General features: G+C 42.1%; 1 protein-coding gene across 1 annotated transcript in view; it reads right to left on the bottom strand.

Moving 5' to 3' along the window:
- Positions 1-2,112: 2,112 nt before the first annotated feature.
- The window catches only part of lrfn1 (leucine rich repeat and fibronectin type III domain containing 1), a 135,876-nt gene continuing 113,304 nt past the window's right edge, over positions 2,113-24,684 (bottom strand). The window contains exons 4-5 of the mRNA XM_076735761.1: positions 5,963-7,358; positions 2,113-4,052 (exon numbers count right to left, since the gene is read on the bottom strand). Coding sequence (XP_076591876.1) covers positions 3,152-4,052; positions 5,963-7,338 — 2,277 coding nt within the window. The 5' untranslated portion in view covers positions 7,339-7,358 and the 3' untranslated portion in view covers positions 2,113-3,151. The remainder of the gene's footprint in view (positions 4,053-5,962; positions 7,359-24,684) is intronic.

The raw sequence follows: 24,684 nt of genomic DNA, 5'->3' as shown, positions 1-24,684 counted from the left end.
CTCTGCAAATGCGTCAGAAGACAGAAGTCATTATGTTTCCACCGTTAATGAAACTCTCAGCCAAGGTTGAGTTTGGTCCTGATTATCTCAACATCTACTGGACGGACACCCATCCTGCCTTTGGTCCAGACCTGCATGGAGGATGACTTCAGTGATCCTCTGGCTTTTCCTCTAGCGCCACCATGAGGTTGGCACATACTTTTAACGGAAACACCCCAACAAATATTGGAAGGATTGCCCTGAAATTTTGTCATGATGAACTGCGATTGATTTTCAGGGCCATATAACCTCTGCTCAGTCTAAATGTTAGCATGCTAACATGCTAAATTAAGAGGTTAGCATGGAAACATCAGCATGTCACAGTATCATTTCGGATTTTTCCAAGGGCCTGGGCCGTCCAGATTTACAGTGTTTGATACAGAAACTGTATAAAATGTCTTTACTTACTCCATTTTCAGGAATTTCTAAATAAATAATTTAAAAGTGAAGTCTGTTAAAATCAGACAGAGATGCAAACATCACATGCAAGTTCGAGGCAACACAAGGATCCATTCGGCACCATCAAATCCATCAGTCACAGAAAAAGCTGCTACAAATTTTGCATCAGCATCTTGAGTTTCAGCACATTTGGAAAATGGTTTGTAATCTTGTAGAGCAGACAGCATGGCCGGCAAGGATAAGACTTTACGTACTGAACCATGTTCAAATTGGACTTTTCAAACACACATTACTATGCATTAAACATAAAATGGGATCTTCAGTGGGGGAAAAAATCACCCTCATCAACTTTTTTTTTTTTTTGCAGTCACTCAGAACTGCTGATGAGACACAACACACTTTGCTCCACTCCCAGTGTTTGCTGGTTTGGCTGCCCGGGCCAATTTTTAAGACTGGGTGAAATCTCAGCCTCCGCCTGCCTAAGCAGATTTCGTGTTGAATAATGGTCATAGATAGCAGCAGACAGAAATGCTTCTCCTGCTGTGAGAAATGGTCAGCAGCACATTTCCAGACTGGAAACCATCAGTATTTAATGAGGACATGGACACAGGTTGAAGAATGTGTGCGCCACACATTAATGGCTGAGCATTTAAACCTTAAAGTTAACTCTTCTTCTCGCTGAAAAAAACTGTAATTCAGGCTAGGTGAAAGGTTTTTGGCTGAAAAATGTGTTGAGGGAAATGGACGGGATGATCTTAGACTCAATCCTCTCCATCACTGAGGATGCAAATAGGAGGACCGAAAAGCTCCAGTGTGACTTATCTCTCTCTGCTCCACGTTTTATCTCTCTGCTGTCCATGCAGCTCCATTTCATCTCAGCATGTGCTAAGTAGCTGTAATCAGAAGGAGAGGGTGATTTCTGCAGCAGCGTACAAATATCCCTCATCCAGCCCGATCGAATCTTTTCCCGCTGTCACGCCTTGCTCGGTAACACCATATTTCACCCCTGTTTTCAGCATTTATATGCAGAATACAAGGATTGGTTTGTAACACATTCTAATATTCATGATTGATTTGTCAACTCTGACTCCTTATTAACGCCTCCTTATTAAGCTGTTAATGATTTACAATATAACAGTTGTGATAATACAAAAATGTCTTCATATATATTTTTTTATTTTGAGATATTAATTTAAATGTCCTCATCTCTGCTTATAGCTACATTATAACGTGTTATAAACCACTTATCAACGGTTGCCGCTTGTAAGCGCAAAACACGTTGCGTTTAAGTAGAGTGAGATCAAGATCTGAGCTTCCAGTCGGCTTGAGACGAAGCCGAACCTTAAAAACAGGCTTTGTGCTAGTTATTAGAACATCCTCACTGCAGTCTGCAGCTCAATGGGCACTTTACAGCCCTTTGTGTTGTCGCCCCCTAGTGGGAGCAGCAGATCTTACACCCTTGTTACTAACAGCTGGCTGCATTTGAATTCAGCATCACATCCACTTATCACGTCCCACACCCCACTCTGCTCCGTGTGCGTTGTGCAGCTTTCACAGAAGCCTTATAAATAGTCCTGGGAATCAAATATTTATCATGTCAATGCATGTGTCCTTCCCTGCAGTGGACACATACCGCTCCTCCTAAAGCACAAGAAGAAAACGCCACGGATACAGTTAACCCACACAAAAAATTTAATACCCTTCAAGAGGGGATAAATGGTCCAAACTTTGACATACTAAATAGGGAGAGGTGTGATGACACAGGTTTTTAATGTAAAAACTTGCAGCCAACACCCAAATGCTTTGTAAAAAGTCATGTGACATATGACTTACTTACTTACATAGTTAGTACACATACACCAATGTTTTAATATACTTATATATGTCTTGTTTGTCGTCTTTTTATCTAGACCAGCCAGATACAGAACCGATTAATATACAGTTACATCTGGAACAATACCTATTTAACATCATACAGTCCGACCATCAAGGAGGAATCCACGCTGGGTTTCCAGGTCCGTCCTCTCTATGCTAACATAAGAAATCGGCACGTGTAAAATCCTGTTCTTTTTTTTTTTTTCATTATTATTATTGTATAGACTGGTGGTGATACTTGTCCTTGTATCTCGTGTCTTCTGTGCAAAAGTTTTTTTTTTTTTTTTTTTGAAAGAACCCAAAACATGATTGACATAACAGGATACCTGGCTGTTTCACTTACAGTTATGATGAAGTTTTTTTTCTCGTTTTTTCTTTTTTAAAACAATTAAACAGTCACATCCAAATGCCACACTCCCTTGGCATGTCACGGGAAAAAGATGAAAATTAAAAATCCAAAGAGATGCTTCCTGTTATCAGGGCAAGAGGCAATGATAGAGAGGAAGGTTTATGACTACAGTGAGCAGCATCCTCCATTCGTACATTTTTTTGAGAATAAGGCACTGCTGCATAAAGAAAGGACATGGCCAACAAACCTCTGTGGGAGTATGATGGGGAGGCAGGATGAAGGGAGACTGTGTTCTTCTCCAGCAACTCACAGAAAGTTTGCATGTCTAAGTAAATGTGCTTGTGTTTATCATTTGCTGTGCGCAAGAGAAAAAGTGTGTGTCGTATGGCATGTAGACACATTTGTGTTTTTACATGTGTATGTTTGCGTGTGGCTGAGCGTTTTTTTTTGTTTGTTTGTTTCGTTTCTCCCCGGCTACACCGCTCTTCCTCAGACTGTGCTCTCAAGCATCCACTCGGTGCTGCTGAATGTAACTCTCCTGTTGGCGAGCGGTGAAGACTCCATGTTGAGCTGGTTGGTGGACTTGTGCCACCTCGTCCTCGCTCTGCGTGGGTAACTGTGACTCTGAAAAATGGAGTAATCCCCTCCGTCAAAAGAGAATCTGTGCCTAGTTCGTGCCAGCTCATTAGGGAGCAATCCCATGTTGGCCAGGGCACTTTTCTTGTCCTTGAGCCTGGGAGCCTCCTTGCTGCCAGCGTTGGGGCCTATGAGACAGAGGGACATGGTGGAGCCCGTCAGGCTACTGTCCGTCTGCGTGTCCTCAGATGGTGGGCCAGAGCGCTGTGCATCCAGACTGGTTCTTCTCTTCATCTTGTCTGCAGTCAGGGGAGGCAGCTCCACCTCCAGGATGGCAGTGGTGGCAGCTGGATCCTCCCTCTTCTCGCTGTCCACCCTCAGCACCAGCGCCATGCACTCTTTGGGCCCCTGGGCTTCACGCTGGCCCTCGTCGGAGGGCTGCTTGGAGGCCGAGCGCTGGAGCCGCTGCTGGCTGCCATTGGTCTGGGAGTGCATGCTGGAGCTGACCTTGGTCTTGCTGTCCTCCGGGCTGCTGTAGGCCTTGTAACGGATCATCAGGATGATAATGAAAACCAGCACTGAAGCAACAATTATACCACCAATAATGATGATCATAGTGCCTCCCAGGAACTGGCTGTGCATGAAGCGGCACTGGCTGACCTCACTGGCCGTGTGGAACTGCACACAGCCGACCACACGTGTGGCCGTTAATGATGTGATGCCGTCGTCGTAAACCGCCAGGACACAAAGGTCATACTCCCGGCCTGCAGCCAGATCATTGATTAAGAAGTTCTTGCTGGTAGATGGGATCATTCTGCAGAGAAAAGAAACACAGCTCTGTGGTGAAGATGTAGACGATTAATCATCGGAATTACAACGCCCACATTTACTGATTTGCATAAGGTGTATTAAATCACATAAAGGTGTCAGTTGCACACAACAAAAAGACAACAGGGCCATCGCAGCTCTGGCATTAAATATCACTCATTCTGGTAGACAAACATAAAGCACAACATTCATTAAAGTTGACTTATGAGAGAATATGTTATATTACAAAACAGCAGCGAGAAGTTGCTCCACTGGGTTTGTGTATGAAACGACAGCGAGGGTAAACTGCAAGGTGATAAACAAGGCGGAGGAGGTTCGCTGTCTAAAGAATATGCCACAACAGCTGCAGGCTGCAGGACAAGTGACGCATGATGTGCAGGCAGTTTTGATGTGTGAATACCTAAGGTCACATTTTGTTGGCAACTGGTAGATTACGCGCCTCTAAATACAACGGAGAAAGGCATTGTCTTCAGGTCAACATTGGTGTTAATATAATTAGAAGCTTGTTCCTTTTCCCTAAAGGGGGGCTTTGATGGTTATCATTTGTAGGTAATAATGTACCACCTAAAGACAAAACAACACTCAGCTCCATGCCTAAACTGGATGAGAAAATTATACAGGAGAGCGACTCATTATACCTGGTAAATTCTATGAAAAAAAAGTCGACCACTATTATTAACTCGCTCCATGAATACGTAAATCCTGCAATCCTTCTCGGTATACCAGATTCAGTTCATGTGCGTCACATAACGCAGAAGGAACACATTAAACTCATATTTAAAACTGTATTTTATGAGGTTCGCAAATGTTTTCACTCACTGCTTTGAAAAAGAGTGGGCTCATTTTGCATAACCATGAGCAGATTTTAATTGTAGCACAGGTGTATTGATTTTGGTTTTTTTTTTATATCTGCATTTTATACATTACACACTGCAGCTGAACATATACAGTATATTGACTTGGTGCTTCTGCAGTATTCCTGTTTTTTGCATCCGAGAAGTGGTGGAAAATAACTCAAGTGCTGTAAATTAATAGAGTTTTTGACGTATTTTCATAGCATGATACTTTATACTCCTTCAAGTTTACGAAACATACTGCAAAATATGATTATATATGTTAATAGTATAAATAATACCATATGCTCCATCTCAACTGCAACATTAAGATACTGCTGTTAATGCTTCAATACTAAAGATCATATCATAATAAAACTCTCTGAAAGGGCCTACGTTGGATGATGAGTAATTTTACTGCAGAACGAGTACTTTTACTTGCTGATAATACTTAATTGCGGGAGTTTTACTTATAATGGAGTATCTTTACAGTGTGCTTGTGGTAGTTTACCTCCAGTAAGGAAATGATCTGAATGCTTGTTCCACCACTGTGACCGAGCCTATCACGAAACAACCACATCTAATCACACTCTGTGTTTCAACCAATTAATCCAGACACTTGCTAATGATACAAATGGTTACATACAGTGAAGTAGCTGGCCCTCACAATATTGTTTATTGTCATATTATGTTTTAATGATGCTGAAAAGGCCCTTTGGTCCTTTAGAGAGTCGGACACCGCAGTCCATTCAGCTGATTGCAAATATCACAGATTGAAAATTGTTTACTGAATCTGTAAATATCACATAATGTGCTTTTTATGCAAATTACACGCATTTTAATTTATAGAAAATATTCTTCCTCAGATTACACTATAGGGGTTCTGCTTATTTTCGGACATACTTAATCACTTTGCATCTTTGGGATGTGCCGATCCGCCATTAATGTATGTACCGCTGTGTCATTCACCAGATGGTAGTTCCAGATGTCTCACCTTTCCTCATGTCCCAGCTCTACCACCCTCCCCTCCCTCCATCCAGCCACTCTCTCCACCATAACTCACCTGTACACCAGAGTATCATCTGCCGTGCTGTTGTACTGAATCTGGTACATCCTGATGCCGGGAATATGGCGCTCGGATGGCCAACGGATGACCGCGGAGGAGGAGGTCAGCTCGGTGACCATCACCCTCCTGTCCTGCTTGTCGTAGCCCTTGGTGTCATTGCCAGATTTGGAGGAGGTGGTGATGTCTGAGAGGCCGGGGTCCTCACGCATGTGGCCTGTGTTGTTAACAAACAAGGGTAAGGGGATCATGTTGATCTCAACAGCAGCTGTGGCGATGCCTGCGGCATTGGATGCCACACAATTAAATGCCCCGCTGTCCTTCAGTGTGGTGATGAGAATATCAAGAGTGCCATTATCATACAGGATGGTGCGCGAGTTATTATACACCAGCTTGCCATCTGGTGACCGCCAGTGAATATCTGGGTCTGGATCACCCACGGCTTTGCATTTAAGAGTCACACCCTGCCCTTCCATCACAAAGGGCTTTGTGGAAAGATGTTTGGTGATCAGCGGAGGCTCACAGATAAACTCCTCCTCTTGGATGGACCAGAAATACTTGTCCATGAGGTGCTCTGGTGAGGCGCACGTCTCCAGATCGTCCTCCCTGGTTAGCCTGCGGAGCCACAGCAGCTCACAGTTACAGTGGAGAGGGTTTCCGCCAAAGCTCACAGCCAGAGTGGAGGAGCTGGAGCCCTTGGCGTCCGACAGCACCTGTGCGTGCTGGAACAGGCTGTCTGGCGGAAGCTTCTGCAGCCTGTTGGAGGTCATGTCCAGGCGGACCAGCTTGGTGAGCAGCGTAAAAGTCCCTGCTCCGATGTGGTCAATCAGGTTGTGGTCTAGTGTGAGCGTGTTGATGTTGGTCATTCTGGCTATGGCTTCCCAGGGAAGGCTGCGCAGGTTGTTATTGGAAAGATCCAAGTCCTCAATGGTGGAGACAAACTCATCAAAGGAGGTGGGGGCCACCTGGTGGATCTGGTTGTTCCCAAGGATGAGGTGCCGCAGGTTGATGAGGCCTTTAAAATGGTCAGTCTTTATCACGCTGAGGCGGTTTCCATCCATGTGGAGCGCCCGCAAGGATCGCAGGCCCACAAAGGCGTGGGGGGTGATCTGGCTGATGGTGTTACGGGACAAGGTGAGGTGGACCAAACTAGTCATGTTGAAAAAGTCTTTCCTGCGGATGATGGTGATGAAGTTATCGGTGAGTCGCAGCTCAACCGTCTTGCGGTCAATGGTGGGGGGCACGAACAACAGACCGGTCTTAGCACAGAGCAGGGTCAGAGTGGGGGAGAGGTGCTGGCAGATGCAGCGGCCGGGGCAGCTGTAGCCCTTCACCAGAGCGGCGCACAGCAGCACGCACACAACCAGCCGCTCCATTGTTGATCCGTTTCCAGGTCCTGCACATGAGACAGACAAAGGGAAATAAGAGAGATGCTGTGTCAAAAAATAGAGATCTTTGAATTAATAAATAGCATCATAGCCTTTATGAGAGCCTGCTGCAAAAAATCCAGAGTCTGACCAAGATTGCTGAGACTACCAGCCAGGTATCAATCACGAAATGAAATGGAGCTTTTCTGAAATAATGGCACCTGGGATGATGAAAGGCTGCACCAACACTCAGAAGCCCATGCCTCTGTAGCCTTTTAATGGAAATAATAGAATGTTTTTGTGCTGCCATGGCTGCAGTACCACTGAACCATGTAATTTCTTGAATGATCAAGACAGTTTTCCTATATTAGGTAACTATATGCCATGTACATTTCCATCATAAAACAAGGCTTGTGTGTTTTTCTTGCTCTGAGTTTCCATGTCAGGATGGAGAATTAAAGGTAGGAAAGGGCACTTGTCAACAGCGCTCAAGGATTTTCATGACCTTTTCATGCTCTCTGCTCGCCCTATGCTTCGCAGATGTACTGCGAAATTAGACAGAAACCTGTCATGTAAATCACGGCAACAAAAAGTAAAGGTGAAAATGGCGGGAATACGGCTTGTTGTCGAGTCTGTCTGATGGGAGCGTTGAGGATGTTCTGATTCTCTGATTCCCATTTAGAGGTATTGATTTCAGTCTTGGAGAGAACACGCCTGTGGTGACAGGAGTAAAAAGTGATCCTTTGCTATAATAACCATAAGAGACCTCAGTGGAGCACAAACGGTGATATGCTGATGCTACATTGTCAGTGCTATTACCCTCCTTGGCATCCAGCTTGATTGCGAATGCCTTAAGCTTCACTGTTGATGAGAGAGCCTGTTAACGCTGATAAAGTAAAGGGATGACAACTGACTGCTCTTGTCTAGGTTTAGAGAATGACATCAGGGTTGCTACAGCCCACCACCCCATCCAACCCCACAGGGTGACAGTTCTGATCCCGAACATATCCAATGTGTCACTCAACAGGCGTCCAGCATTATGACTTTAATTCATACAGGAAAACTGCCTCTGGTTTTCACCATTTTTGATGCTTTAGAGCCTTTTTCTCTGTGCTTCTTCCACTATGTTGAGGTGGTGCTGATGTCTTTAATACCAGCAATTCTGTCCCCCATTGGGCCCAAAGCAAAAGCATCTAATTCTCGAAGCAGCAATAGTCCTAAATTAAATTTGATTAAAAAAAAAAAACCTAGAATATTTTAAATACCACATGTCAAATTTCTTAGCAGAAATAAAGTACAAGCCAAGCTCTCTTCCTCCTTCTCTCAAGCTTGAACTTATTCATATGCTTGGCACAAACACTTTTTTTAAACCATGTCGTCAACAAAACAAATTTGGGTCTGATAAGAGTTGTTATGCATGTTCGAGATAGTGAGAGGAGTGAGAAATGCTGCTGACATTTTACATCAACCTGCACTGCTTTTGTCAGCCAGCAGTGAAAATTCCCAGTTGCTTCTGCGTTTGTGCTCTCTGTGCACGGACACACACACACACACACACACACACACACACACACACACACACACACACACACACACACACACACACACACACACACACACACACTCTGCTGGCTGGCTACTATCTGACAGACAAGAGGGCACCTCGTTAAGTATGAATACTGTTGTCCAATCAGAGCTCTCATTAAAATCTGGGTCTGTCTGATGTCATTTTCTGAGGGAAGTGGAACAGCTTGAAGCACGAGTTCAAACCGGTGGGATAGTTTCTTAAAGCTGGTTGATAAAATTTAGTCAACGCTGACAGCTGTATGACTTCTACTCGATGCTATATTTCAGTCGATTTTTCAGCTGTACTTAAGAAAGACACTGAACCTGAACTGTTGCTTGTTTGCATCCACACTTTTCTACCTTTTTGTTCAGGCTCTCCATCTCTGAAACAGAACCACTTTAACTGTTTGAAATTGAAAAAAAAAAAAAAAAAAAAAAATTCTCTCATGCAATTTATTCAACAAAGAAAATACACGATAAACCATTTCCATCAGAAAGCACACACACAATAGGTTGCACACAGTAAGAAAAAAAAAAATCCAAACCCCCCAGACAGAATTTATTTATTCAACAATGCTCCTTTATTGTTGGCAGCTCGGTGCGTCTGCCTTGTCTAAATTAATTCCCCAGATTTCCTTTTTTAAAGACGCTGGGAAAGCTAAACAATTAAGTAAGCTACAGCAGTGCAGATCATACTTCCTGCTAAATAGGCTCCGACGTAAGAGCTGCAGTCCGGTGAGAGACTTTCATCAGAGCTCAGACTGGATTTAATATTGTGGCCCATGTTTCTAAATTTCAATATAATAGTGACCTTCCTTGATTGTGTTAGTTTTCAGATGCTAACTAGGCCACAAAGCTCATGGTTTCTCTGAGGACCATCTGTGCCAGAGCATTTCCTGCCACACCGTCGAGGATACTCTATTGATCTCTCAGCATCTCACGGAGGAGGGGAGGGACTTTGTTGCCACAGCAACTCTGCTGTAGAATGTAGGTCTTTGAATTGCATTAAGATGATGGTGAGCTGCCCGAAAAACAAGGCGTCAATCTCAATCCGTGCTGAGGAGGTAAGAGGGGACGTGAACAGATGTATGAATGACCAAGTGGAATTAAAAGAAAAGGGCAGCTCCGCCTCTCCTTTCTATTTTTGGTTTATTGCTTCATATTAGCAGCGGCCACCGAATCGATATGTAGACAACGGGGGGGGGGGGGGGGGGGGGACACAAGGTGAACTGGAGGAGCACAACCTCTCACAGGGGATTACTGAGATTGATTAGACACGTGCCTTTCTAATTGAGTTTGTGTTCACATTCGGACACATTCGGGAAATAAGTAAGAAAATAAAAATCAGACATTTACATACATACACCCATGCAAACCGTTCCATCTATGACACACAAACACATACAGTCATGCATGCATATATGCTTTATATATACGCATATGGAGCTGGGAAAAATCTGCATACCCTTCGGGTCTTTAGACAGCTTTAGCAACTGGTTGCACAGCGTAGCTCTAACTTTATTTACTCTAATTTAAGTCGATCCCTGCTTACGTCTGTACATAGTGAGATAAGCATTATAATTTGTTAAAGTATGAAGATGTGGACCCGCCCAAAGCCCTCCAGGAGCGAACGTGACATTCAACACGATGCTCAAGTTTTCTAAATTTGGATCCATCCCACAGCCCAAAATCCATCGAGCTTCCTCTGACATTTGTTGCCGCTGGCTGCAAAAGGCTGAATTTCTCTGAATGGTTGAAAAAGCCTGCAGAAAACGCCTGAATATGTGATCTGAGCTGCATATGAAAGATGTGGAATCTGGATCAAATTTTTTGGCCAGTGATCAAGAATCAGCACTGATAAAATGACATGGTCTGTTTTTGACAAATATGCCCCAAATAATTAAGATTTTTATTCTATTTTGTAATGAATTTCATCTATTATGAAATATTAATATTATATTATCTAGTCAGAGTTAAAGCCTTGAATGGGTCTTTGATTCCTGAGAAACATTCTGCAGAACAGAAATCTGTAGAAAGAAGTAAATCTCATTAATCCACAAATATATTTATACTTAGTATTGAACATCTGCTAATAACAAGTTTTATTTCATTTATCTTTTTTAATTTTGCTTCAACATAACAGCTTAAAATTCACATCAGACTTAGTACAGACATTTCAGATATATTTGAGAGCTAAGCAGCTCTCCCTGTGGACCCTAATGCGTGATGACTCTCATCTGTATTAGAGGTGTATTTGAGTGGGTGGGAAAACAAGCATGAATAAAAAAAAAAGTTAATTTAAATGCTGGAGGTTGTGGGAGATAACAAGCTGCTTTTTCCTCGGCGGTGACAGCAGGAAGAGAGGGAGGGCGTGCTGCTGGCTGTCGGTGAAGACGGCTTCATACTGCGGTCAGATACCTCCTTTAGGTGAGCAGTTCCTTCACTTTGGAGTGATTATACTTATCTAATACTGTGCATTGTGATGCTGAGCCATAAGGTGACCAGTGCTGCTTGTATGTGTTGTTGTAGGTTTGTTTTATCCATGCGTGCAGACGTACACTACATTCGTGGGAGGAGCCGGCCTTTAATCGACTGTGTGGGAGTTCTCTGTCCCATGGTGCCCATTCAGACCTTAACTGAATAGTTTATCTTGAATAAAGCTTGTAAATCTTTCTGCTTTACATCTGGCTGTGTGGAGATGATCCTCCTGGACCAAACTAGGTAAAAACTGTGACGCTAACTCGAGCTGAAAGTTAGTCAGTTAACTAATCAATTAGTCATATGACTGGAAAGAGCTTTGATAACCAGTTATTACGTTATGCACATTTTTGGTTCCAGTTTCTCATGATATATAGATTTTTTTGTTATTCCATTGTAAATAGAATATTTGGTGGTTTTGGGAGACCCTTTCTGGACAGCATAAGTGACTTAACGATTCTGCCTGAGCCTGAGTACAGCTGAGCTCCCTCCTGCTTCCTTCTCCTCTTCCTCTACCTTTTTAATATTACTTATTTGTTTATCTTTTGGGTTTCTGTATGTTTGTTCGTCTAACTGCAAACCGCTGCAGTATGGTGGGTAGTGGGTGGACTGTCGGCATGACTCGTTGGGTTGGTGGGTTCGGGTTTCATGAGTGAAAACTCATCGGCCCTGAGTTTGAGTTCATTGTGTTTGTATGCTTATAAACCTGCCCTTAAAAAGCAGTCAAGAGATTTGTTCACCTTGGGCTCAGGGAGACTGTGATCCCTATTTCCTGACATTTTAATTAAAAAATTAAAAAATAATAAATGAATTGATCAATAATGATAATAATCATTAATTGCAGCCCTAAATGGCATATAGCTGATCACAACAATCAGCTGGATCATTGTGATCCTGCTCCTGAACAAGGAATCTATTATCATATGTCATCCTTCACCAAACAAAAGAGAAAACACTGTATTTACATACAAGCACAGTTCTGCACAAGGCATGTACACGTGAGCACATTAAAGCAAACAGCCGCCCACACACACACACACACACACACACACACACACACACACACACACACACCAGAGAATATATACAGATACACACCTATATGTACACGTCCATGTGCTGTACCTGCACATTAACATACAGGCAAATATACTGAACAAAGACAGAGCGCAGTAAGAGCCCAAGAGGAGAAAACAAAGTAAGGAATAAATTAACTTAGTTTTCAGGGTCAGGTGTATGAGTGTGTGTACTCTCAAACACACTGACAGAAAACATGAGCAAAAGATAAAACTCCTCTTAAAAATGCTCTTACAGTTCACGAATTCACAATGGAGCTCTGGTAAGAGAGGACACACAAGTGAGTACTGCAAGTAAGTGCAATTTCTTAAATAATCAGCTACTCAAAGAAAGAGCTTAGAGAGCATCATAAACAATGCAGGAGGAATCAAACGAAAGCTGAAAGATGGCGTCTCAAACAGCTCGTGCTATTTCTGACTGGAACATCTTCCTGCTGCTGCAGTCTTAACACTCACTGTAGCATCCATGTTACACATTAGAGAGGACGAGCAGCCAGGATGATAATGCATCTTCATGACGTCAGAGATGAAGTCATGAAATCAGAAGTCAATCTATTCTAAACTGGAAAAAACAAGGAGGAAAAAAAACCCAAAACAGTTTGCTTTTTCACCTTCTCGGTTACACCCACGTCGTGTTGGGAGATTTTAATTAGGGTATCCGTGAATTCTCCAGGATATTCTCATAATTAAATAAGCAGAGAGAAGTGAGGGCTTCACAAATTCAACAGCTATTCAAGACAACTGAGAAATTCTGATAAATCACAGAACTGCCACAGAAGAAACACCACAGTTTACATGAATGTTGGCTGCCATATTAAAGTGTACAGGAATGTGCTATTATCCGCCATCTTGTATTCATTCAGAATGAAACATGACCTGCTTGGTGTAACCTTGACATCATGACGCGGTGACAGTAGCTTCCTTTAAGAGGGCAGCTTTCCACCGAACCACCACTGGCTAGTAAAACCTGACCTCATGTGAGATTACAGTTGAGCTGAAACGTTTACACTATTAACAGAAAATTAACCTGCAGCGATTTGGCTGATTGATTGATCTTTTTTTGGCATAAATGTACAATATCACCTTCACCTCAGCTGTGAGAACTCGCCACCTTTCTTGTCTCAAAATCAAATCAGATTTAAAAATGAATCAGCAACAGATTTCTTACTTGAATAGTGATTTGTGTCTTTTTTATTTGCTTTATCATGTATTATTGGATATGTTTAAGCATTGATTGGCATTTACTCTTTAAGGTGGACAGTAGAGACGTATTTTCTGTTTGTTTTTTGTCATCTATGCCAGTGAACTGAATATTTTGTCAAAACAAGCAATATGAATATGCCAGCTAAGGTTCTGGGAAATTATGGTGAGCATTTTCAGTATTTTATGGCATTTTAAAGAGCACACACTTACTGGTTAATTAAAAAACATAATCATCAGTTTAGCAATAATAAATGACCATTAGTGTCAGCCTTGGATTACAGTTCAAGTAGCTGAAGCTAAAGCACATTCTGAAAGTGACATTGACGACAGTGACTGAATACAAACAATGCCAGTGTGTCCTTTGCTCAGAAAAACATCTGCCCAGAGCCGCTGCGTTGTAAGGATGCTTTCTGGACATGACTTTGTCAGAGAACCGTAAACGCCAATTAGACGGCGCCGGCAGTGAACTGCTAGCTGCCCTTGTGCTACTCTTGTCAGGATGCTGGCATAATTATTGACAGACCGAGTTCATTGGAGTCAGCTCTGTCTCCACCAGTGGACGCCTAAACTGAGGATCCACCGCCCCGGGGATTTCTGGTCGCATCTCATCAAGGGGGATGGGGGGTGTCGTCGTAAACAGGAGGAGCATTTGCATATTATAATTATGTCTGCATGCAAAGCCGGTCTTCTCAATTACGTCCCATTTAAAACTTTCAATGAAGAGGAGTTGAGAAGCACAAACTATTGTGGCTCCATAAAATGTAATTGTAAGAGCTTCCCAAAGCAAGCCAGAGAACATTAGGGTTACATTTGTGCTGCGTAAGTATCGTCATGCACGTCACTTGTTGATTGAACACTTAGGTGATTGATTGTTAGCCTTTATCTGCTGCTCTACCTGTTCTTTTTAAATTGAATCCCTCCCCTCAGACACAAGCAACCCTCAAAAGACGCTGCCGCAGTTACAAATGACTGCGATGCTCTTTTTAAAATGAAGCTTTTAACGTTAAAATAACAAATGACTACTTCTCAAGTGCGCAACCTTGAATTTTAGCTGCTAATTGGTGAGTAACAAGCGTTCCTTCAAAAAGGAAATAACATGGAAATGTTAGTGTCACATAGTATTTACTTTGATAACTGGTGTACAGTCTTGGAGACTCTGGGCAAATTTGCAGCAATTCATCTGCTGATGAACTTTCTTGATTAATTAATCAATTGTCAGAAAATATTAAAAATTACACATCTTTCAGAGCCTAAGGTATTTGTATTGTTTGTTTTCTGTGAACAACAGTCCTACAAACACCTAATTTACCACCACAGAAGGCAAAGAAAACGGGAAAGTATTCAGGTGACGCGCTGAAAGCAGTTAATTTCCAGCAAAAATAATTGATCGACGGTCACGTCTGAATAATTTCATTTCAGCTCTGCCGTCTCGGCGGTCTATCTCACCATTCTTATTAAGAATTTATTTACATCAGACAACTTGCAGAAATAATCATACTATATAACACTCCATATGTCAGACCACTCCAATAATCAGAGAACTGATTTCCATGAAGGACATAGGAGCGCTTTGTCCGTGTGAAGTGATTGTTTCCTGCTCCACAAATACTACATTTCTGCGCAGAATCTTGATTGCTGTACATGCACTGAATTATTCACTAAAACAGCCTCATTAATCACGAGCACCGTTTGATGCATAATAGAATTATTAGATATGGTGCTGTCCCAGTCAATCCACTTGATGCACAAATTGCCTCCACAACTGAGCTAAAAAATCCTCTGATTGGATTCCATCTGTTAGCTGTCATGATTAATAGAATAAATAGGACAATGCGCTGCCCTCCATTTACAATGGCCACTTGCCTACTTTAGATCTGCTGCGAGAGGTTTTTCAGAGGTTCACACTCAGAGAGGAAGCTGTCCTTTTGAAGTTCGCACTTAATTCACACAGCAAGGCTCAGACAGGAAGTATGATAAAGATGAACTTTACTGTTTCTTGTTTAATAATATCAGTGGTGGAAGAAGCATTAAGATCTTTGACTAAAGTAAGAGGAGCAATGCCACAATTCAAAAATACTCCAGTAAAAGTCTGGGATTCAAAATATCACACAGGTATGAAACTATTATTGGGAGAATAATAGAAGCTCTGTCAGAGTTACACTCTTACATGTTATACTGCTGGATTATTGTAATCATTGATGTAAGCTGCTTGAATTTATTGTACAGAAATTGTATTTTAATGCTCATTATAGGTTTTTTAACATCTTCTAGAACTGCCAAATAAATGTAGCGAATAAAATATATAATATGGTAGATAATATAATATATATACATACATAGGGTCTGCCTGAAATTTTGTCAAAGTCAACTTTATTGTCGTCGATTACACCATATGTACAGAACATATAGAGGGACCGCAATAATGCTTCTCACATTCCCACAGTGTGTGCAAAAACTCTCCAAGTACAGTACTTGAGTAAATACACTTTCCACTACTGAATGATATGAATAACCTGCAAATGAAGTATAACACACCGACACATTTTCTTCATCGACACTGACTCTGCATCTTTAATTTAAGAGGTAGCATATCCCGACATCAACAAACACCTCAGCAGCACACAGTGTGGCGGTTGCTCTTTTCTTCATGCAGCAGCTTCACTGACACCTTCCAAGAGACTGCTGAAGTACACGCGATGTATTTGTCCAAAATAAAAAGGAAAAGCACAGACAAACAAGCCGCGATAAAAGCAGGAGCTGCTAGCAAACAATACGAAGACAGACAGTGATTCTGAGTGACACACAGCTTATGGGATTTCTATTTCAAGGCTTAGTTATTTTGAAATCCAGCTACAAGTATTGGTGACTTACAAGAACAGCATGATTGTCTCTTCTATATATCGGGTCTGCATGCGTTCCCATGTGATGACAGTTTTGTTATTTCCTCATTGTTTGTCCTCTACACATATCACTTTATTCACTGACTTGCTGCTTTATTTGAATCATGTCTTCTCGTCTCTTAGCATAGTGGCTCCATGCCTGCTCGCTCTGTGCAAACGAGCTGAATGTACCCTCTGAATTGGTGCCTTATGGTGCCACTTTGCGCAACAGTGATGCTGAGCAATCCACAGTTAGTTTCAAATCCTCCTCCAAAGGATCCTATACTGTATTGATCCCTTCTCTGTATGTACCCTTGCAAGGCACTATGTGTGCCTGCTATGTGCTTCACTGCCTCAACACACTATAGTGAAGAGCCGATTTACACAGCAGAAAATGTATCAAATGGCTGAACTTGAAACCTTTCCCTGTTGAAATTCAATGCAGTCATTTTTACAAGACAGCCACTGATCTATCATTAATATAAGCTTTTGTCATGCATTGAAGCTGGATTACCAACAGGCTTGTTACATAACAAAGGAGCCGTGTCTGAAGCAAACAATGTCCACCATCTGTTAATCGCACAATGGAAACACAAATAATGAATTCCTTTAAATCAGGTACAATAAGGCAAAGATCTGGATTTTCATACAACACAAAACATATGGCCGCACACACACAGACACGCACGCACTCACACTATGACGGAGGAATTGTGTTCTTACCATGAACGGTAAAGCTACTGAAACCACTTTGATGCAGTTTGAAATATCTACTGGATATCTGTTGGATGGATTGCAATAAAATTTAATTCAAACACTCGTGGTCCCCAGGGGATGATTTGTCTGACTTGTCTTCCAGCCCCATCATCAGATTGACATTTCTGGGTTTTAGTGAATCATCTCAACAACTATTGGATGGATTGCCATGAAATTAGGTCCAGAAATCCATTGTGTCCAGAGGATGAATCTTAATGACTCTGATGATCCCCTGATTTTCTCCTTCGTGCCACCAGCAGGTCAAAGTTTTCTAGTATCCAAGGAAATATCTCAACATTTACACACTGGATTGGGACAAAAGTGGGACTCTGCGCCACCATGAGGTCAACATTGATGACTTTGAGTGAAACCTGTTGGATGGACTGCAGTGAATCTGCGTGAACTGGAATAACATTTGTGTGACTTTTCATTTAGCAATATGTTACTTCAAGACCAAATACCTGCAAAACCAGTGTCATTCCTGTTTAGTGCAAATTAGCATGCTAATATGCTAAATTAAGATGGTGAACATGGTAAACATTATACCTATCAAACATCAGCATGTTAACATTATCACCGTGAGCATACCAGCATATGACGATGTTAGCATTTAGCTCATAGCACCGCTGTCTTGTTGAACTAGTGCACTGTGCCTCCTCCCAACCAACCACACCCTCCTAAATGCAGATGGTCCCATTCATCATTTTGTTTCTTGAGTCAAATACAAAGTAAACATCCAATGTCTACCTTCTCCTTTATGTCTACTCCATCATTTAATTAACAAAAACAATTGAGATTCATTACTAATGGGTTCCACATGAATACATTTATTGTGAAAACTGGACGAAGTAATGAGAAACTCACACAGCTCTAATTAATATAGAAGACAGTGGCCCAAATTCACTCAGGGCTGCAAAGCTCAGGAGTGTGTGTTACAACCTCAGAACAGACAACTACGACTGCATGTGATTCACTCAGCGCACATAAATAATAGAGCCCACAGCTTCAATTTGACACACTTCACAGGAAAGCCTGTGTAAAGCAGGTTTAGGCAGAACTTTTGTCAAACCTATATTGTGGTTATTATATTCATATATACTGCAGGCCGTCTGAGCTTCACTAATCCTGTCTCTGTGTCAAATAAAGCACCCTGCAATGTCAATACATACACGGTGGCAGTGGGGCAGTAAATACACATAAGGTGTGGATTTATCTACAGTTGGCTTTGTACCAAGAGAATGAAGTGAATTAAAGTGCGCACTGGCTGTTCCCCACAACATCATTTTATCACCAAGAGCCAGTCATTACGTCCCGCTCCCTTTGGCTGTTTACTGTGACTCTTGAATTCTGTGTACTAGTTGCTTTTGTAAAACTGTTAGTACTGGATTAGCATTTGCGTATGTGTATTTCTTCATTTGCATGTTTTGTATCATTCTGATCTTGTTTTATTTTTGTTTGGGATGCACCATGAAGAACTGGCATCACGCTGGTCTTTTCTTATGTACTCTTAAAATATAATCCTCAAAGGATTATTTCAGCCTGCAGCATTTCCCATGAATGTGACTATTGTGTCGATCCCAATGCAGTTACGCATAATGGCCGTTCCAGGCGTCTACTTTCTGTGTTTAATTGTAGTCAGCCTCAGAGACGAGAATTTGAAATGATTCACATCTGTTTGGAAAGATGTAGGAGGCTTGTGCAACTTGCCCCAATATATGGGGTTTTGCACAAATCCTCCTTTTCCCAAATCTACAACAGAGGTGGCCGGTGCAGAGTTAGCATAGAGACACATAGAGCCACATGTATGGGAAACATGCCAGGCTGAAATAACTCAAATTATCCTGAAACTACATTCAAATTCAAGCTACTCTGTGGAGTTTTTTCCATTTATGTTCTAAGTTTGCACAACCTATCTGTAAAGCTAATGCCAATCATTAGCTTAATTAAATGGGTCTGCACAACATACATGATAACAATTAATTGTTTAAATTTTGTATTAAATGTGTCAAAAGAAAAATCTAATTATGACCCAAGTCTGCATTTTTTATCTACATCCCAGGTTCAAATAGGCGGCATGCTTAAAAAGTCTGATATTCTTGAGCGAATTCAATCATTATTTGTCATTTGTGCCTTCAATTATAGCTATTTGGGGAAATGAGGGCAACACATTAAATCCATGACATAGCTGTATAATTAGCAATTATGTGAATGAAATGTTTAGGATGACTGCAGACAGGCTCATGCCACACTTTGTGAGTCCCTCGACACAAACCTGTCAGGCCTGTTATTTGAAGCTGAAAGGCATATTTAGCTGTCTCACCAGTCACATAATTATTTTTTAAATCTACACTCTGTTTTTCATCGCTGTGCACAAAGTTAATATATCTGAATCCGCGTGGAACATTTTACTTTCTCTTTAACGGAAAGTCGGTGTTGATTAACTGCCACGTAGAATTTTTGATGTCTTACAAACTCGCCAAAGGAAATAAAACTGATTAAAACTCATCTGACATTTGAACCTCCAGCCTCGTCTTCACAATACTTCAGCTTCTGTCTTAGTGTCACTTTAACTTGCACAGCTTCTTAACCTTGGACATACATTTGCTGTAACTCCAAAATAACAAAAAAGGTTAAGATGTATTGACTGAAATAATTGCACTGGTTGATGTTATTACACAGGAAACATGAAATACTGCACATGCAGTGACTTCACCAGCATTAATTCATTACAGGTCCTTGTGCTTGTGGCTGTACCATAAATAATTAGTTCCCAACCTATTTGATAGAGATGGCATTATCAGAAAGTGCTCTTTATTGTCTGTCTGTAGTTAATTAGTAAATTTGATAAATTAGCTGCTGAACTAAATTGCAGTCCAAAAGCTATCAAGTTAGGAACAAATCAAGCCTGAAAAATGAGGACATCAGAGAACATTTGGTAGGATTGAGCCTAAAGTGATTTTTTGGTGTTGTTCCCTTTTATTGGAGAAAACGTGAATTTCATTCAAAAATCCTACATCCAGCAATTTCTACATGTTCAGCATCTCCCAAATGAGTGCTGCTGCTACATTCAATGCAGACGCCTGCTCGGTTCAGAGAAGAGGTTTGTAAATAAAGCCGCTGCCTTGGATTTGAATGAATTCTCAAAGAAGACGTTATGATCGCATCCCAGGTTTGATGTGTGATCTGAAACAGGGAGGGCAGCGCAGGAGCTCGCGTATTTTTGTCTCTCGGTTTGATCCTCGGCCGTGGCCCTTTCTTCTGGAGAATGCTTATTTTCTCAGTGTTTGCGTGGGTGTTCTGCAGGTGCGTGACCTTTCATCTAAATGAATCACAAAGAAATGAACATATCACTTGCTAATTGGTGGAATACATAACAAAAGGCATCGCCGTTCAGAATTAGTTTCTTATTTGCTTCATGTACTCTGACTGATAGTTTTCATATGCCGCTGCCGACAGCTTCTGGGAATGAACTGAGAATAATGCAGCTATAAAGCATGCGACACCAATACTGAATGTGACTGGGATAGTTTCAAACACTACATTTCTCTAATTTACTCCCTGCACTAAAACAGACTATAATCTTGGACAGCAGGGCAACTTGCTTGGTGCCATTATTGCACTTTAATATAGCTCTGTCCATGCCACTTGTCCATAATACTACACCCAGGCAAGCTCATTGTGCTGCCAGGACCACTTATAACATCCCTGCCTCATGCGCAGCTCCACCTCCTCCTCACTCTCCTCTGCCTATGAGCCAATGCAAATTACAGTAACAGCTTGGACGTGAGTATAATCTCAAGTGGTGTGAGCTGGGCTCCATGGCGAGGCATGCAGGCAGATGGAAGCAGAGACTCTGCCAGGCCTCTTTAGGGGCTCCCACTCTTTCTCCAGCATGCTAGACAATGGAGGAGCTGTGGCTCATAACCAGCTACTCGTCTGCCACTATCATGCGGCCTACTCCCATACGCTGTGTTTGGTAAATGATATGAAAGAAAAGGGGGCTCCTGACACGGCCTTGTTTCGACCAGTGCACAGATACTGACATGGATACCGGCCATATTATTTCACCAAACACTGACAGAGCAGAGGGTGGAGACTTGAGGAAGGATGTTCAGGCATTCACATTTACAATGAAAGAGGAGTAAGGGGAGCACAGCAGGTGTGTTTCCGTTTATGTCCCTGCACAGCAGGTGGTAAAGGCATTGATCTGATACTCAGAAATAGCCTTTTAAATAAACAAACTCTATTTGCATAGAAGGCAATAATCAAATTCGGTGATAATTTATTTCAGCACCTTAAGAGAAAAGCTTTGAATCTCTTAAAAAAGCACCAATAATACAATATTCATACAACATACACGATGCAGCATAATTAACTTGAGCCTCGTCGAGATGTGTTGTAGGTCTGGGTTGCCCCAGGGGAATAATTTATTTTATTTTCAGTCTTTAAATGGGTGTTCCTAGTGCCTGAGCACACCTCTGTCTGGATCACAGAACTCTAAATAAGTGCAGTAACGTTTGTCTCTGATCACCACGACTTTGTCCTGCTCTGTAATTTGGGATGCTCTGCTGATCTCTGCAACAGTGAATGAAATGATAAATTTATAAACTGTGAGTAGAAAACTTTTCCGTGGTTACGGATACCTTTTTAGGTTAAGAGCTTGCCTCTTTGGATTCAAGCAGAGCAGTAAAAGTTGCATCAAAATGTAATGCACCTTTTATTTTGAATGAATGAGCTCCGGGCTTTACACTTGCATGACAACACAGATGAGAGGTTCTCTATTTTGCTGCTCGGGGAGACAAGCTTGTTCCTGCTCACAAACACTGTTTGTGCTATTCTTGGCCATTACTGTAAATGGATTCTTAAACTCAGTTGTGTTTCTGGTAACTACTAAGGATAAATGCAGTAAGGTTGCACCTCCACACGTCATTAACCATGCCTCTGAATTTTTAATTGTATAACATTGCTCCGAGACAAACATATGTGCTTCGAATGAGTTCAAACAATGGCCTCCCTCCTGTATATATACATAACAACAAACAGTACAAAAGAATATGATGTATGAAGAAATCAATAGACTGTGAGTCAGCTGTGTGTCAAGATGAGGCTGTTTAAGTGACTCAGTCTTCAATGTGTTTGCCAACCCTGAGTGCATCTGCACGAACAAAAAGATATTTGACTGAGAGGGAGAAAGAGAGAGACAGCACCAAGACGCTGAGCACACCTCCCCTGGAGCTACGCATCTATTGTATCTGACTTGTGCTCGCACGCACGCAGGTGTGTTTGATTTTACCATCCTTCCCTCCACCATTGTTTGAAACAGCTTCAGCTACACTGCTTCAAATCCACAAAGCCCTTGTTATTCTGAGAAGAGGTTGACGTGGAGTGGATAGCTTAATATCTGTAGATGATTAGAGCTGTGGTAACAAGAATCAGGTGCAGATGATAGCTCAACATGGCAACGTGCTGTAAACCTCAAGAACACCCCGAGCTGCTGCTCGACGCTGCCTGTCACTGCCTTCAGTACTTGGTATTCCAGGAAACACTGACTGCAAGACTCAGATTACTTTGACAAGAGAGGCAGACCACAGAACACAAGACAGGGAGGGGAGGCGCATATGCACACTGCCGCCACTAGAATTTTGAATATGTGAGGGTAATAACTTGACCTCCTCATCACTCTCCCCGCGATCCCTGATTAAAAACGTGCATTCACTATCTACTTACAGAGCACAGCTTTTCCGTTGTAGAACCATCATTTCGCTCAAGTTGAGATGAACTGGTGGGGAATCCTGTTGTTACGCCGCTTATCGCCCTCAAACTTGACAACCAGGATTAAACTACACTCGAAAGAACAGCTGGGCGAAGATGTCCAAAGAATATATATGGGCACAAATTACTTTTACTTGACAGGGAAGTGCGAATTCAATTCTCTCAAAAAGGATTAATCTAACGATGGGAATTATTTTCTTTTTTAGGACAGACACAGAACAGGATGTCTCACGGTGCACAAAATATGCAGAGTTATGCAGGGTGCATGACTGTTGTAGATGCTGCTTGTTAGGCGACGAGGGGGAGGGGGAACACTGAAGGGAACAGCAGTTATGTTCAATTCCGTAACACAAGATGGCTAATTAGCATTGCCCTGCCATTCCCTTTGAACTAGAGGAGGGCAAGTGGGAGCCATCATATTTCTTTGTTCTCAGCACTGTGTGATGCCCTCCTGACCGCAGAAACCACAGGGGTTCTGGCGGGTCAGAGGTAGGCAAAATAAGATCACCCCTGACCCCCCCTGCTTACTGAACTCCCCCAGGGGGAATTGCTCAGACCTTTTCCTAAAACTAAGCCCTCAGCAAAATACTCTTACTGGCAGCAGGCTGGATCAGATATAGCGCCTAGATGTGGTGCAATGACATTTTCAGGATGCAAACCTACTCTGAGTACAGCAGACAGATGTTAAGGGGATACAGGGACCTACTGCACTTCAGATGCACACAATTATTCTCGGCTGACTGCCCGCTGAAGATGCAGCACAGATCATTAACTCTATCCTCTCATGTACCGGACTGTAATTAATAGTTTCATGCTATATGATGTATGATTGAAACATGAAGCTGGGTTTATGTACTGCTGCAGAATTTCAAAGAGTATTTTATGGCTCATTTCAGGTTAGTTAGAGATGCAGTCAATTACACTCCAACTCCACACAGGACCTTTTTATACCACACATGGGTCAAATAATTTGAAATACTTGGCAAAGTTAGGCAAGTCAAGAGGTGCTTGATGGGTGGGCTTTGCCTTTCACTCTGTGTTTGGTAGTTGAGAAGTGTACACTGAACGGACAGTCAGGCCTGCAGAGAAGGTCATTGGTGCTAATCTGCTCAACCCAAATGCTTGTACACCTCCTAATTCAGGGAAATGAGCAGGTAAAATCACACCTCACACCCTGGACATGAAGTGTTCCATCACTGGCTCTCTGGCAGGTGATACAGAGGTCAGTGCACCAAAACGAACATGCACTCCATGGCAGAATTTCCAAAGAGAACGGGGTATTTTATTACTAAAATCTCTCTGAACAGTCAGTTCTTACTGTGCAGTTGTCAAAATTAAGATGAGAGAACGGAGCAGATGATAAAAATGGTGATGGGCTCAAAGCAATAAGCTCAAAGGAACAGCAGTGAGCAGTGGAGCAGGTGCTTTGTGGCTTTATTTGCCCCGTGTTTTGCCTTTCAGGCTAAATATATGTTCCTCTGTCTTATTGTTTGAGGTTGTGGGGGCTGTATGCAGTCTGAGAGAAAGACTGCAGGCACTGCTCAAGGCTGGAAAAAGTACTACTACCTCTGTCTGTCTGGAGGATAAAAAGTTATTCATTGTGGTTGTTGTTGTTATTCTACAAC

This window comes from Chaetodon auriga, chromosome 7 (assembly GCF_051107435.1).
Source record: "Chaetodon auriga isolate fChaAug3 chromosome 7, fChaAug3.hap1, whole genome shotgun sequence".
NCBI lineage: Eukaryota > Metazoa > Chordata > Actinopteri > Chaetodontiformes > Chaetodontidae > Chaetodon > Chaetodon auriga.
This window is presented reverse-complemented; position numbering and strand designations above follow the sequence as displayed.